At 37.1% G+C, this 16988-nt stretch overlaps 1 protein-coding gene across 4 annotated transcripts in view; it reads left to right on the top strand.

The window, feature by feature from the left end:
- Positions 1 to 16988, top strand: part of LOC135099898 (dynein axonemal heavy chain 3-like) — a 430253-nt gene that overhangs the window by 14944 nt on the left and 398321 nt on the right. For all 4 annotated transcript variants that reach the window (XM_064002569.1, XM_064002565.1, XM_064002567.1 and 1 more), the window contains exons 4-5: positions 3591 to 3734; positions 7713 to 7997. In XM_064002569.1, the coding sequence (XP_063858639.1) occupies positions 3591 to 3734; positions 7713 to 7997 (429 nt within the window). The remainder of the gene's footprint in view (positions 1 to 3590; positions 3735 to 7712; positions 7998 to 16988) is intronic.

The raw sequence follows: 16988 nt of genomic DNA, 5'->3' as shown, positions 1-16988 counted from the left end.
CCATGAGAGACACTGCTCAGATATAAATCATATCACTTCAGAGCAAGAGAGAGAGAGAGAGAGAGAGAGTACAAATCAAATCTTATGTTACAACTGTCTCGAATCCAGTGTGTACAAATCTGTCACCTATTAAATCAAGAACTCTCATCATTGTGTCTTTTATTTGCACACATATCAAAATATCAAACAACTTCCCACGACCTCCAAGCTACCAGAATCACTGTCACACTCCAGTTCTCCACGTTACCAACACTCCAAGCATCTTCATCAACTTGGCAGGTAACAAGCATCTCATCTCATGTTATAACTATCTTGAATCCAATGTGAACGCATCTGTCACCATTAAATCAAGAACTCTCATCATTGTGTCTTTTATTCGCACACATCAAAATATCATATGACTTCCCACGACCTCCAAGTTACTAGAATCACCGCTACACTCTGGTTCTCCACATTATCAACAGTCCAAGCATCTTCATCAACTGGGCAAGTAACAAGCATCATCAACCATAAACTCATCAACACTGGGTAACAACTCGGAAAGTCTGGTGGACAAACACATTTGAAACAGTGGTGGCAGTGGTGGGGATGCAAACCCATGCCTCTCTAGGGACTGGAGTGGGTGTGAAGTCCCCTTAAGGTTAAGAAAGTAGGAGAAATAACCAAGAGGAAAGATGAACATATGTATGCAGGTGTTATCCCTAAGGACTAGAAGTGGGTGTGAAATTCCCTTGAGAGGTGGAGAAAGGACTGGCTGGCCATGGTACACATGGATGAATATACAAAATAGTGAAATATACATGCATATAATAAAAGTAATTATTGAGACTGATACATTCCTTGGGATAACAAAATATGCTATAAATATCTATCTCAGGGCTTATAATGTGCTTATAATGCACTAACAAATATGCTTTAAATAACACTAAATGTATATGTTTATGTACATAGAAACTGGCCAAAAATGTGTATTGTCAGATGAACTTTTGGATAAACCGTTGGCCACCTTGCCCCATATAATTCAGTTTATGGATGTTTTACTGTATGTGTTTATTTATTATGATGCACATGTACTATTACTATGCACCTGTGTTCAGTTAAGCTTCAACTCACAGTCTGCCATCTGGCAAAACTTGAATTTTATGATGGCAGTAGCTATGAGATTCGTGTGTGTGTGTGTGTGTGTGTGTGTGTGTGTGTGTGTGTGTATATATATATATATATATATATATATATATATATATATATATATATATATATATATATATATATATAGTAGACAGGTACTGAATTGTAGATGTGGAGAACAGGGATACACCAGATATCCTTCTTCATTCTTCATGTTTAGTTAATATACTTTTTTTTTTATTTTTTTATTTTTTAAGCTCGATGATGCCTTCTGTGAAAGTGAAACATTGCAATAAATGAAGGATATCTGGTATCTGGTGTTCATATATATATATATATATATATATATATATATATATATATATATATATATATATATATATATATATATATATATATATATATGTATACACACATATATCCATTTTGTTCAGGTGCTCCCTGTTTTGGTTTGTGTGTTTACAAAAGACTGTGGAACTGGCCCTCAATCTTACCTCTGCTTTGGCCACCTTATCTCTCTTATTGATAAACTCTGGATTTCTTTACCTGTTTCTGTTTTTTCCCCTTCCAACAACTTGAATAATTTCAGTATAAAGACATCTTTAAGATTAGATGGACAAAACTCTTTAGTTGCCCTTTTATAATTATTCTTTTTCAGAACAGTATATTGTGTATTTTTTTTCTCTTTGATCAGATTGTGTAGTCTATACATCCTTCTTTTTGTATACTGTTAGGTCACCATTAACAGAACCTGTTTTAGACATGAGTCATATTAGAGTTATAATGAAAGTAATGGCAGAAAATGACTATGGTTCCAACACATCTGGGACAGGTACCCCCAAAATTCAAATATTTCCAGACTACAACACAAGTTTTTTTTTTTTTTTGTTTATATAACTGAAGATAACAAATAAGTAGGACTTTGTAAAAACATCAAAAAGGTTGATTAATAAAAATTGATGCAGTACTGAACACTTAATAAAAAAAACATGCTGAGTGCTTATTTATACACACAGTTGATGAATGTTCACTCTTGATATTACCTCATATCTTTCACTATGTTATTTGGGTACAAAGCTATGACCTGAATCACTAAATGCAAATGATAAACAATATTCTAATGGTGTAAGCAAGGCAATCTCACTGCAGCAGGTTGTGAGAGAATTGCATGGCTGCCAAACACACAAGCATTGATCAGTCTCTTAAACTGGCATCATTGTGGGTGGCAAGGGTGGCAGTAGCTAACAGCCAAATCATCAAATAACTTGTTCCCTCTTCCCACCTCGAAACCACTCTTCATGTATTATCAGTCACATGGAGGCTCCTCAAGCAGCATTTGAAGAGGTTGAGTGGTGGAAAAATTAACTAATGGTGCTCCTTCATGAAGAGTGGCCCAGCACTGCCTCTTTGCCAACCTCTTCACTTATTTCATGCTTAATTACATCGTTTTTCCATGTTATCATATTATAAATTTGTTATAGAATCAGATAAGATTTCTAGGCATCATATGAAAAATCATACCTGGGTTCCCTGTGCTCCCTCCCTCACCAGCCATAGGAATGGGGTCCTCATCATTTTCAGCTCAGCTGTTAATTGTAGGGTTTTTTTTAGTTTCTTTTAGCACACTCATTATTTAATGGGTTTCTGTTTCATTTTTAGAATATAAATTTGCATTGCATATATGTTTATTTCTTTGGTTCTTTTGAAATGATGGCCAGAAAATCCCAGAGTGGTGGTGGTTGGCAAGAGCACTTCCCCCATCAACCTTGTTATGATGGACTGGCTTTACTATTGTGTTTCTAAGAACATATCCCAATCTTATAGCTAGGGAGCGGTGTACTGCAGTTCTTCCTTACTCATGTTCACAGCCAACTCTACCCAGGTAAAGTGAGTGTACTGCTTCATACTGATGAGGCTGCTGTGAAACTAGAGGTTGGCAGGCTTCACTTGAAAAATTCCCCATGGCTGCCAACAGAAGGACCTGCCTGGTATTTTCTGCTAAACCTAGTGTATAGCACCATATCCCACATTATTTATATAAATATGAATCACAAGATATTTTCCATCATTTTGATATATATAAAATACGTGTATTCTCTAGTTTTCAAAGATTGTGTGATTTGCATGAGTACCAACACAGTAATGAACACCCTCTTGCACAGAAAAACTGAGGAGAGTGTCTGCTAATACCTTGCTGAGAACCGCTTTCTCTAGAAGACTGAGGAAAGTGAAAGAGGTACATTGATAATCTGGCTGTAAGTTCCTCCCAGGCCCCCTGGTAAAGATGGTGATGGTGGCAGCAACACACTCACTAGCCTGGCTTCACCATGGGTACTGTGGGTGGTGGCAATATGCTCACTAGCATCACTGTAGTATAAATAAAGGAATTGTAGAATAAACTACATTTTGAGGAGAGAGAGAGAGAGAGAGAGAGATTTTTATTGAAAATGTTTTTATTTCAGCGAGTGAGCCAGATACTGACTCCAAGTGAAAGAATTGGCAGCAACTTGACCCCATATTCCTACTTGGTCCGCATTCCTCCAAGATTTCCTCGTGGCCGACACAGTTACTCAGTACTCCCTTACATTCTTCAATGCAACACTAAGGTTAGCATGTCTAGCCTTTCCTTACTCATGCTCAAATGTAATGATAAAGTTGTGAGATGCCTTACTAGATTTATTTGTTATGGTCAATAACAGGAAGCACTTTCATTTTAAAGTTTATCAGGCCAGTCCACATTTGATATCAGAAGTGATTCTCTCTCTCTCTCTCTCTCTCTCTCTCTCTCTCTCTCTCTCTCTCTCTCTCTCTCTCTCTCTCTCTCTCTCTCTCTCTCTCTCTCTCTCTCTCTCTCTCTCTCTCTCTCTCTCTCTCTCTCTCTCTCTCTGTCTGTCTGTCTGTCTGTCTGTCTGTCTGTCTGTCTGTCTGTCTGTCTGTCTGTCTGTCTGTCTGTCTGTCTGTCTGTCTGTCTGTCTGCCTGCCTGCCTGCCTGCCTGCCTGCCTGCCTGCCTGCCTGCCTGCCTGCCTGCCTGCCTGCCTGCCTGCCTGCCTGCCTGCCTGCCTGCCTGCCTGCCTGCCTGCCTGCCTCCTCCTTCTCTTCTTACTTGGTTTACAAAATCAAGTAAATGTGAAACTCACAAGATCCTCGTACAAAGATAAAAGTCATGTCATGAATTTTGGTTAAAACATCTGGTAAAGAGCTAATCTTACTGTGCTGTTTGCTGTATCATAGGAATGATTGGTAGCACTGCCATAGGGACTTGAATACTCACCACACCTCATACATCATAAGAGTTTGTATTCTTGTGAGTGTGGTGTTCTTTGATAGATTCAATGTCTTTGAACCTTTCATGCTTTTTGAGCAATGTCTGAAGCACACATGACGTTTAGTATTGTGCTGATTATGGTCACATTTTTAAGAAAAGAGGAAGAGAAAAAACAGGCAAATAAATAAAACCAAAATAAAAGAGTTGAACTATGGTAGGTAGAGAGAAGAAAAGGAAATTATATGTTTTATGCTTTTTAATGTATCAGTAAAAAAAAAAAAAAAGGAAAAAAAATAAAGAAGTGCTTAGTCTTACATCTGAACAGGCCAAGGATGGTGACACTGAATGCTCCCTGCCCTGGCTGGTGACCAGGAGAGGGGGAGGGGGGGGTCCCTATAGCTAGCCTAACTGGAAGAGGGTAAATGGTACAGGGCTTATCTAGACTGGCTGCTGGTTCCATGATGCGAGGGTGGTAGGGAGCTGAGAGAGATACGTGCCTCATGGCCCAACCCAGAAGTTGTCATATAGGGAAAGGCAGGTTTTTCCCTGGCAGGTAGGTGTCAAATAGCCATTACCTAGTGGCCCTACAGTGCTGGTTAGTCAGGGGACAGGTGGCTGTGGCTCTCCAGGCACCATATGTGCTTTGTCTTGTTCCATCTCTGGCACTGTGTGTACTTTCTCTGTCTCCTGCTGAGAGATTCTACCATAACCACCACATTGTCTTGTATGTCTTGTTCACTGTGGTCATCCACTGTGCCTCCACTCCTTCAGACACTCACTGTGACCAACAGGGGCAGGTTGATGAACATTGGGTATGTCCATATGAACATCTAAGAAGTGGTGGTGACATGGGTCTGCTTTCTATGGCAGATGCAGAGAAAGAGTGTGTCAGTTGTGGGAACCTGCAGTGTCTCTTCCCTCCCTGCTTTACTTTTTGTGACTATGATGTGGCATCAGTTGTATTTGCTCCCTCCCCCTTTCATCATTTTTTCTACTCTGCATGTATTCCCTTTCCTTTGCTACCCTACCTGTTCTTAGTGCTCCTGAGCCTGTTTCTTTTAAAACAACACAAGTAGCATTGGCATAGATAAGTATTACTACAGGCTTTCCCTAGTTTAGTCCTTCATGTGGAATTTGAGTAGAAAAGTGGTGTGCAGGTGGGAGAAGATTTTTGAGAAAATAAATACAATTTTGATATAAAAACTGCAATACAATATATTTGATGAAGTGTAAGACTTCCCAATATAATACACAGCACTAGGGATGTCTTTATCATAGTATACAAACTGGAGAAGTAAGTTCACAAATAAAGTGGTCCTTTATTGCAACAAGAAACAAATATCCCCTTGGTTTGTTTTAGTCATTATCTCATCAGTGGTGGATATGAAGCTTTGAACCTTTATCTGAACAGTAGCAGCTTAAGTGATTCAGGGTTGCCAACTGCTAGCATGTAACTGCATTCAGGTTTTCATGATGTTTCATGAGTTATGTTTATTGTTCAAACAAAACCTTGACATGAGTGTTGTCTTTGTACATATGCTGACCACTGTCACATACAGCTTCAGTAATCAAGAAATCCTCAATTATAAGAATGGGTAAGAAATGTACAAGATTCACCAGCAAAACATAGGCCTGCAGTTGCACAATTTTATTTATAGGAATTCAAAATTTTTAGGTACTAGGATGTGACTGCCTGGCTGTTAGAGGTAAACAGCTTTGGGTAACATAGGCAGTTGCCCAGGGTGGCATCATTGAGGGGGCAGCATAGAGTGCCTGTAAAAAAAAAAAAAAAAAAAAAAAAAAAAAAAAAATAATAATAATAATAATAATGATATTTGTGCAATTGACTTTCTGTAGCTCATTTTCATGTAATGATAATAATGATAATGACATTTGCACAGTTGGCTTTCTGTTGCTCATTTTCATGTAATAATAATAATGATAATGACATTTAGACAATTGGCTTTCTATTGCTCGTTTTCATGTAATAATAATGATGATAATGACATTTGCAGAATTGGCTTTCTGTTGCTCATTTTCATGTCTTTGTAATAGTATCAGGTTATCTAATGTGCCATTGGGATCCCTAGTTCTCGTTATTTAGGTAAACAAGATACTGGCTGTGGGGAAGATCCCATACACAGAGGAGAGAGATGTGGAAGGGAGTGGACAGAGGAAACCTTCCCACTGAATGCTATGTTAGGGACAATGGAGTTTATCTGACTGGTCAAAAAGCACATCCTAGCTTTGTACAGTAATCTATCAATGACAGTCAGGGTTCACTCAGGGCATCACATAAGCCAATACCACTCCTGCTGACTGTTCACCACACTCTGGTTTGTAGCACTATTTTGTGGTGCAGTTACACATAGTGTTTAGTGTTTAACCATAAGGCCATTCTTTAGACATGGAGTATAGAATACTTGTGTTGGCATGTTGTAAGAGGTGATGAAATGGTATTTTCAGGGAACTGGGATCTTTCTCTTCTGTATGATTGAATTACCTCTGTCAAGACCAAAGTGTAGAGTGGAGTGGATTGATTTCTTTTTTGATTGCTGATGTATGTATCTATGAATGTATATGGATGTAATATGAATGAAGATTAAGGGGAGCATCTGGTTTGAAATTATGGTCTTCAATGTAACAACGCATTTTTATAATGGGTTTCATTTGTGGAGAACAATTTTTCTTCAAGAAGTCAAATTTGTTGCACAAAACTCAGAAAAATGTTTATGAAAATTTTAGACAAAATTTGACCATTTGACTTTTTTTTTTTCTTCAGAATAGAGATTGATGTCCATTATTTATTGCAATGATTCCAGTATGTTCTTCATGTAGCTGTAGAATTAGTCATTATTTTTTACATACGTTCTCTGTATTTTTTTAAATTTTTAAAATTTCATTTTGTGGATAGGTGACATTATGGTCAAACACTTATAATATAAAGTTCTAGGAATTATGATATATTCCCTTGATATTCTTCAAGGTATCTGAACACCATGTTGGACTTATAAAGTACTGAAGTAACATTGATGACAAAGGATGTGGGCATTTCCACTGGACTGTGAATTTCAAAGCAAACAACCTTGTTCATTTATTTATGTTTCACTCATTAGAAAGTCCTATTGTTAAACAATCATAGTAGAGATCCATGTTATCTAGGTTAACGTAATTAAAAGTTTTCAATGAAGTAAGTAACTACCTGTGTCTTGAATTCATGTTTTATTATTTAATGAAAATCAGCTGAAAATGAGCCAATGAGATAACCAAATATTTTTACAGCCTAGTATTGTTCCTTAACCTGATCTTTCCCATCAGCCACCAAGGAGCCCTGAAAGCCGTGTAATAGTTATTAGCAAGCTTCTGCGCCAAAAATACTCTCTATGGTCAACGTCTCAGTCCACATCTAGTTCTACCAAGGTTACACGCCCTTCGCATCACTCGCGTTCTTCATATAAAGATTTCAGTCATCCAAGGATTTCTTCAGTGGGAATGAAAGTCATTCAGAAGTTTCACTTACAAGATGTGTTAAGAAAACAAGAAGAGCGAGCTAGGATGAAAGCTGCTCTTCGCAGCAGGAATCGTCAGCCACAACCTAAGAAGGTGGGTAGTCTCCGGTTTGATATTGAATTTAGATTATAATGATTTAATAGCTAGCAATTGTACTTTTTAGACTAGTTTGATAAACATTTTATTGCAGAAAGTATCATATTGTTTTAGCAGAACATATTTCATTATGATGTTTAAATACTAGTATCTACCAGACTAAGATTCTCTTAAAATAACCGTGAATGTCAAATCATGCATCAGTGATATTGATATCAATCTAACTATTTCTAGTTTTGGATTAGATAATGTTAATTATGATAATTGAGTACAGTAAAATCCCTCTCATCCGGCATTCGAGTATCCGGCAGCTTCAAGTATCCGGCATATTTTTCCCCGAGCCGTAAAATCAATAAAAAATCAATGTGTACTCAAAAAATTGATTAGAATTCCCGCGTGAGGCATACTTTGCCCCCTCGCCACCAGAGCGCACTGCTTTGTGCCACCTGCTGCCCACTGCATTGTGTTTACTCAGTGACTCAGTCCCACGTGTGCACTGTTTATCGCCTGAAGCCTTCATCATGCCTAAAGTTGTAGAAAAGAGGAAGCATGTTGTGCTTACACTTAAGCAGCTGATCAGATCAGCTGATCTTTGTTATGGTAAGATGCGTGAGTGTAGGGTGGTGATTGTGGACATAATTTCACTTCTATTCAAGTATCTGGCAATATTCAAGTATCCGGCATGTCGGCGGTCCTGTTGATGCTGGATAAGAGGGATTTTACTGTAGTTCAGAATTGCTTGTTAATACCTCAAGCGTATTTTGGTGTGAACTTGTTCATCTTGAGGATGTGGAACATCATTCCCACAGAGTAGAAAATGCCAAAAAGGCTCAAAACTACTCACCTACAGCATCACAGTTTCCTTGCCTTCACTTTTAGCATTTCTTGAGTTTTTAAGCTCTCTTTACCACGTTCCTTTGAGAACCTCATCTTTCTCTCATTATCATCTTTTATTTCATTTTCTTTTGCTCTCCATTTGCTTTCTTTATCACTAACTCTCTTTTCCTTTATTAACCATCTAGATACTAGGCTGAGATCTCCCTTAAAGGGAGATAGCCCAGGCAAAATGTCCTGTGTCATTTTTTAAATAAAAATACACATAAGAAGGTGTCTCCAGTCTCCTTATTCCACCATTTTTTGTTTCCTTTTACACTGCACACAGAATATAACGGCAATATTTTACCAACTTGGCCAAAGTGTGACCAGGTCATCCCATTCCCACTAGGGGCACTTTCCTATTATGTTATGCATCTTAATGTTGCATGTCTTATTTTCTAGTTTAGTATTTTCTTTTATCCATCCCATTTTTCCATTGCTTCCTTTTCTGCCTACCTCCTTTCTTCATGTAATACAATTCACTTTCATATTTATTCATCAGTGAATTTTTTGTCCTTAATCCTGTCTCTTCATTCACAATTTTTTGCAACCATCACATCTGTCTCCTGTCTGATATTCACTGCCATATTACTCATTCCTTTTTGCTCATCTTATACTCTTCTTCAAATATACTGATGCATTATGTAGTAGAGAAAAGTTTTCGTTTGGAGTAGCTCTCAGTTACCATGGAATTCCACTAATTGCTCATCATTTTTATTCAGTTCATTAGCTCACTTCATCCACACTTTCATCACTGACATTTTTCTGTTATTGTTACCCTTCACGATTATTTTTCCTTTTCATAGAACTCTTCAAGCATTTGTTTGGGTAATTTCATACTCATCATTTGCTTTGAGAGTGATGGGAGGAATGATAGCTTAGCTAAGTGCAGTTTTCCTTTTGGAAGCCAGTGGGCCTCACCAGATTTGCCCACACCCCCTCCCAAGGATCAAGACTGCATCATTTTCATCCACTCACTACTGTCACTGTTCATTCACCTCTATCATGCACAATAGCTCTTGCTTGTTGCACAGTTATTTCTCTCATCTAGTACTTTCTTCACACAGTTCATTCATAATCTTTCTCTTAACCTTTCACTGTGCACATCTGACCTCATTATTCTCTACTAGTTTACTGTCCTCCATTCTCTGTACATGCCTAAAGCATGTGAACACACTGATCTGCCTGTCCAGCCAACTCTCTCAAAACACCAGTTCGTACTTTTTACCCCTTCATTTCTTATTCTGTCCCATCCATGTTACAGGTAATTGTAAAGAACCTAATTCCATCCCCCTCATAAAATGTCTCATTTTCCTATATAGAGTAAAAGTCCTGTTTTTCAGCACCTATGGGACTAATCAGGTGCCGAAACATTGTATATTCCAAAAGATCAAATGTGATTTTCATCAGCTATATTAACAAAGAATAATTGAGAACATAGGCTACTATTTATTATTTTATTTGCAGAAAACACAAGATAATGTCTCCAAGGCATATTTATATAGAAATCACAAACATTTCATGGCTTATTTCTAGAAAACCTAGAAATAGGATTTTATTCATATACTATTTTAAGTTTATGCCCAAAATATTCTCATGTACACCACTCACACCATCATACCCACGGATGCTGTAGCTAGCAGTAGAGCCTACATATGACAGCAGAAGATTGCAGTGCGCCGGCATCATTTTTAAACTTGCCACATCCCAATAGCTTTTAGAAATATAGTACTAAAAGATCAGATAGCTTTTGGAATAGGACTATTTTGCAAAAGTGCTGAGACATCTTGTTTTCTGAAATTTTGTATGTCAGAAGACAGGATTTTGCTGTAGTGCAGTATCACTGAAGGAGATCACCTAGATTTTGAAACACAAATGGTAATTGCTTAAACTGTACACTTATTACTGCTTTCCATCATCAGAATCTCATGCATGTATATATTTCTGCCTGGAACCATGCCAAGTCTGTTCTCCAACTAACCAAAAACTCCTTCATTAATAGAGAGTGTCAAAATCTTTCAAGATCTAACTCCCCTCGTGACTTCTGGCACCTTGCCAAAAAACATCTCCAATACCTTTGTTTCTGTTTTCCCTCCCTTATTTCAACCAGATGGCACTACTGCTGTCATATCTATCTCTGAAGCTGAATTTTTTCACTCAGACCTTTGCTAAAAAACTCTGCCTTGGATGATTCAGGGCTTGTTCCTCCCTCTCCACCCTCTGACTACTTCATACTATCTATTAAAATTTTTTGCAATAATGTTTTCCATGCCATCATTGGCCTAAACCCTTGGAATGGTTATGGACCTGATGGGGTCCCTCCTGTTGTTTTCCAAAATTGCACCTCTATGCTTCCACCTTGCCTAATCAAACTCTTTCAACACTGTCAACATCTACCTTTCCTTCTTGCTGGAAGTTTGCCTACATTCACCCTGTTCTTAAAAAGGGTGAATGTTCTAACCCCTCAAACTACCATCCTATTGCTTTAATTTCCTGCCTATCTAAAGTTTTTTAATCTCCTAAACAGGAAGATTCTTAAACATCTCTCACTTCACAACCTTCTATCTGATTGCCAGTATGGGTTTTGTCAAGGCTGCTCTACTTGTGATCTTCTGGCTTTCCTTACTGAGTCTTCGTCATCCTCTTTTAAAGATTTTGGTGAAACTTTTGCTGTTGCTTTAGACATATCAAAAGCTTTAGGTAGAGTCTGGCACAAACCTTTGATTTCCAAACTACCTTCCTACAGCTTCTATCCTTCTCTCTGTAACTTCATGTCAAGTTTCCCTTCTGACAGTTCTATTGCAGCTGTGGTAGATGGTCACTGTTCTTCTCCAAAATCTATTAACGTTGGTGTTCATTAGGGTTCTTTCCTGTCACCCACTCTCTTCCTATTATTCATCAATAATGCTCTAAATCAAACTTCTTGTCCTATGCACTCCTTTGCTGATGATACCACCCTGCACTTTTCCACGTCTTTTTGTAGACATCCAACCCTTCAGGAAGTAAACAGTTCATGCAGGGAAGCCACAGAATGCCTGATTTCTGATCTCTAAAATTTCTGATTGGGGCAGAGCAAACTTAGTATTGTTCAATGTCTCAAAAACTCAATTCCTCCATCTATCAATTTGGCACAACCTTCCAGACAACTATCCCCTCTTTTTCAGTGACACTTAACTGTCCCCCTCTTCTACACTGAACATCTTTGATCTGTCCTTTACTTATAATCTAAACTGGGAACTCCACATCTCATCTCTAGCTAAAACAGCTTCTATGAAGTTAGGTGTTATGAGATATCTGTCAGTTTTTCTCACCCTTCCAGCTGCTAACTCTGTACAGGGGCCTTATCTGTCCACATATGGAGTATGCTTCACATGTCTGAGGGGGCTTCCACTCACACCGCTCTTCTAGACACGGTGGAATCAAAAGCTCTTCGTCTCATTAACTGCTCCCTTCTAACTGACATCTTCAGCCTCTTTCCTCATTGCCACAATGTTGCATCCCTTGCTATCTTCTACTGCTATTTTCATGCTGACTGCTCTTCTGATCTTGCGAACTGCCTGCTTTCCCTCTTCCCATGGCCTTGCTGCACAAGACTTTCTTCTTTCTCTCACTCCTATTCTGTCCACCTTTGTAATGCAAGAGTTAACCAGTATTGTCACTCATTCATCCCTTTCTCTGGTAAACTCTGGAAGTCCCTGCCCGCTTCTGTATTTCCAGCTTCCTATGACTTGAATTCCCTGAAGAGGGAGGTTTCAGGACATTTATCCTTTAATTTTTTACTACTGTTTTGGACCCTATTCAGAGACTGGTATCTCAGTGGGTCTTTTTATTTTATTTATTTATTTATTTATTTATTTATTTATTTATTTTATTTTATTTTATTTTATTTTATTTATTTATTTATTTATTTTTATTTTTTTTTTTTTTTGCCCTTGGCTGGTGTCCCTTCTACATTAAAACACACACACTCACACCTGTGCTGTGCGCCTTGAGGAGACATGTTACGAGAAGGCTTCAGAAGAAATGGAGCTTTGCCAGATAGAAGTTGGAATAAACACAAACTCCAGACCTAAGTTAGGGTCACAAAAGGTATGGAGCTATGCTATATGTACTGTCCCACCCTGTAATTAGAAAAAAATAAACAAGAGAAATGGCACAGGGTGGTGGTGGCCAAGTGAAAGGTGGAACAGCTGATAAGCGTAAACAAATGGGCAATGAAGATGAAGATGGAATGGAGAGTTGGTTAGAAGAAGTAATAGTCCAGGTATGAAGGATTTCTGAGGTTTTAGACCAGAAGAAACAGAAATACCAAGAATGACTGTTTAGAAAGCTTCTGATGCTCAAAAAAAAATCCATGAATTGGCAGTTAGGGTAGCTTCTCTAGAAAGAGAAAACTGTGAATTAAGGAAGAAGCTGTAGCAGTTATGTGGAAAAAGTTAAGGACTGTGTTAAGAAAGTAAATTTAAATGCAGAAAATATCAACGAAATTAATAAAAGGCAACAGGATTGAAAAAAAAAAGGCAGGAAGAGAAGGTAAAAATCAAAGACATTATGGAAATGCAGTTGAAGGAAGAGATGGAAAATAATGTGGTGAAAGTAATCAAGCAAAAGAAGTTAGTTAGGGACACAGTAAAAAAAAAATGTATGTAGTAGTGTTTGGTGTCGAGGATAAAGTGAAACCTATCAAATATGAAAAAGAGAAGTTTAATAAAGAGTAAAGAGTCGGTTAAGAAAGTGACTAGTCAAGCTGTTGAGGAAAGTGATAGCACAGTGGAAGAGATTGAAGAAGTGACAAGGATTGGCAAATATGTGGAAGGAGGTAACAGGCCAATCAAAGTTAGATTTGGATTTCAAATTGCAGCTGAAACAGTACTGTCTTGTGCCTGGAGACTTTAAAAAAAGATGACTTTAAACAAATATGGATAAGAAGAGACTTACTCTTGGAAAGTAGTAGACATGAAATAAAAAAAAGTGGTTTATAGGAAACAGGGAGAAGAGTTGAAAGAGGTAAAGGTGACATATACCAATATCAATGGGATATTATCAGCACAAGAGGAGTTCAATGATTTCCTAAGAGAAAATAAGCCTGACATGGGAATTACTGAATCTAAATTAAGTGATGAAATTACTGCAGCTAATATTGGTGAAGAGAAGTACAGTATGTGGATGAAGAATAGAAACTAAAACAGGGTGGTGGAGTAATGATTGACAAGGAAAGAGCTACAAGTGAAAGAAGTGTTTTTTGTATAAAGAAACGAGGAAATTATTGAAGTGAAGATAAGACAGGCAGGAAATGATCTAGGGACGCTTGTTGTAATATATGTCCCACCAAAGATAAGCTTATGGGATTTAATGAATATAATACTCTATTGGAAGACACAAGAGATTGTTTGGACAAAATAATGAGTAAGAATGACAGGGTAGTTCTGCTAGGAGATTTTAACTGCAAAGAAATTTGTCGGGAAGATTTGACAATCACAGGAGGGATCTCGTCATGGGGATACAGACTCTTGACATTGCCAACGGAAAACACTCTTACTCAGTGGGTTAGAGAAAATAGAAGATATAGAGAAAATGAAGACCCATCAAGACTAGATTTAGTAATTACAAAAGAACCAGAAATTGTTGATAATATGGAATACAAATGTCCAATAGGAAAAAGTGACCACGTGGTAATAGAACTAACCTTAAAAGAATTTAAAGAAAAATTCAGGAGAAGAAATCACAAGATTGGAAGATTCAGTTATAAGAAAGGGAAATTTGATCATCTTAAGAAATACTTTGAAGAAACTGACTGGACTAAGTTTAAGGAAGTAAGGGGAGTGGAAAGGAAATGGAAAGAATTTGTCAAAGTATATAATGAAGGAGTGCAAAGATATGTACCAAAAGTAAGAGAAAGAGAAGTTGGACATAAGGATTGGTTTAATAGATGTGAAATATAAAAAAAAAGTGATACTGCTTGGAAAAAATGGAAGAGAGGAAGAAGTCAAAATTTGCGACAAAGAGACAAAGAGAAATTAATACGTTAAGATATGAAGAGAAGAGCATAGAAAACATGAGAAAGATATAATAGATAAATGCAAAGACCAACCAAAACTGCTCTATAAACATATCAACAATAAAGTACAATGAAAGGAAATAATTGAAAAATTAGATGGCAAAGAAAATGAAGAGGTTGAGGATATGGTGGAGATGATGAGTGATGCCTTTCAGTCAGTCTTCACAAAAGAAAGAAAGTTTATAGTACAAGAAAGTTAGCTCTCTTGAAGAAATTAATGTAACTATCAATGAAATACAGGAAATGGTGCAGAAGTTAGGTAAATACACACACACACACACACACACACACACACACACACACAAAACTAGAAAGATTGAAGGATGGAAATGAAATATATGAAGACCCCAAAAGACATGAGTGAATTGCTAAACAAAAAGTTTCAATAAGTTTTCTCAGGAGAATCAGAATATAAAGAACCACAAGATGAGAAGACAAAAAAAGCAAGTGGGAGAAATTATAGTAATTAAAGAAGTTTATAAAATGATGGAGGAAAACAACAGGATCAGATGGAGTATCGGGTTTAATTTTAAAAGAGTGCAGGAAACAATTAATTGAACCAGTATATGACATAATTAAGTGCTCAATATCAACTGGAAGAGTGCCCAAGGAATGGAAGAGAGCAGACATAGTGCCAGTTTATAAAAGTGGAAAGAAGAACCACTAAACTATAGACAAGTATCAATGACCAGCATAGTAGGTAAGATCTGTGAGAAAGTGATAAAGAAGCATTGGACAGAATTCCTATAAAAACATGATATAATAACAAAAACAGTATGGCTTTAGACAAGAGTGATAATGTACAACCAATTTGATGAGCTTTTATTCAAGTGTGACTGATATAACACAGGAGAGGAATGGATGGGTGGACTGTGTGTATTTAGATCTAAAGAATAGCTTTCAACAATTCTTCACAACAGGCTATTATGAAAGCTAGAAAATATATGAGGATTAAATGGAAATAAAAAAAAAAACTGTATGGAAAATTATTTAAAAGGAAGAGGAGTGAGAATGATAGTAAAAGATGTAAAATTGAAATGGAGGAAAGTAGATAGTGGAGTACCACAAGATCAGTGCTGACACCAATACTTTTTCTGATCTACATAAATGATATGCCTGAAGGAGTAAAGAGTTACTTGAGCTTGTTTGGAAATTATACAAAATTATAAAGACATACAAGAAACAACAGACTGAAATTCTACAAGAGGATTTTAATGAAATCTGGGATTGGAGTAAGAAATGGGAGATGGAATTTAATGTGAAAAAATGTCATGTAATGGAAATGGGAAAAAGTGAAGAGACCAAATTGGACATATAAAATGGGAAATGAAGAAATAATAAAAGTACAAGAAGAGAAAGATCTGGGAGTGATAATACAGGATAGCCAACAGTCAGAGAAGCTTGTGGAAAAGATATTCAGATATACATATAAAATGGCGAGAAATATTGCAACAGCATTCCACTACATGGATAAAGATATGATGAGAAAGATTTAGACCAAAGTTGGAATATACTGAATCAGTGTGGTCTCCCACAAGAAGAAAGATGTAAAAAAAAAATAGAAAGGATAAAAAAGATGGTGATGAAGATGGTTTCAGAACTGGAAGAATTAACATATGAAGACATGTTAAAATAAATTAATCTGCCAACATTGGAACAAAGAAGTGAAAGAGATTTAATAATTTATAAATTGTGGAATAGAGTGGAAGAAATGGATAATGAGAAACTGCTGCTAAGAGAAGTATGAAATACCAGTTACATACAAGAACACGGCCAAAAGCTAAGAAAAGAAAGATCCTTGAGTAACAAAGAAATATAGTCTCCCATAGAGAAATATAGAAGTTTAGAACAAGCTAAGTGAGGATGTAGTATTGGCAACAAGCATGCACAACTTCAAGGAAAAACTGAACAAGTGTAGATATGGAGATGGGACCATACAAGTTTAGCTCAGGCCATGTAAATTACAACTAAGTAGGTAATTACACACATATATCATTCACACTCTTAGCCCTTTCAGCCCCCAATGGAAAGGAACAGTCTCTTGGACCATCATG

The sequence above is a fragment of the Scylla paramamosain genome, chromosome 4, assembly GCF_035594125.1.
Source record: "Scylla paramamosain isolate STU-SP2022 chromosome 4, ASM3559412v1, whole genome shotgun sequence".
Classification (NCBI taxonomy): Eukaryota; Metazoa; Arthropoda; class Malacostraca; order Decapoda; family Portunidae; genus Scylla; species Scylla paramamosain.
Note: the sequence above shows the minus strand (reverse complement) of the source record. Positions and strands in the feature narration are given on the sequence as shown.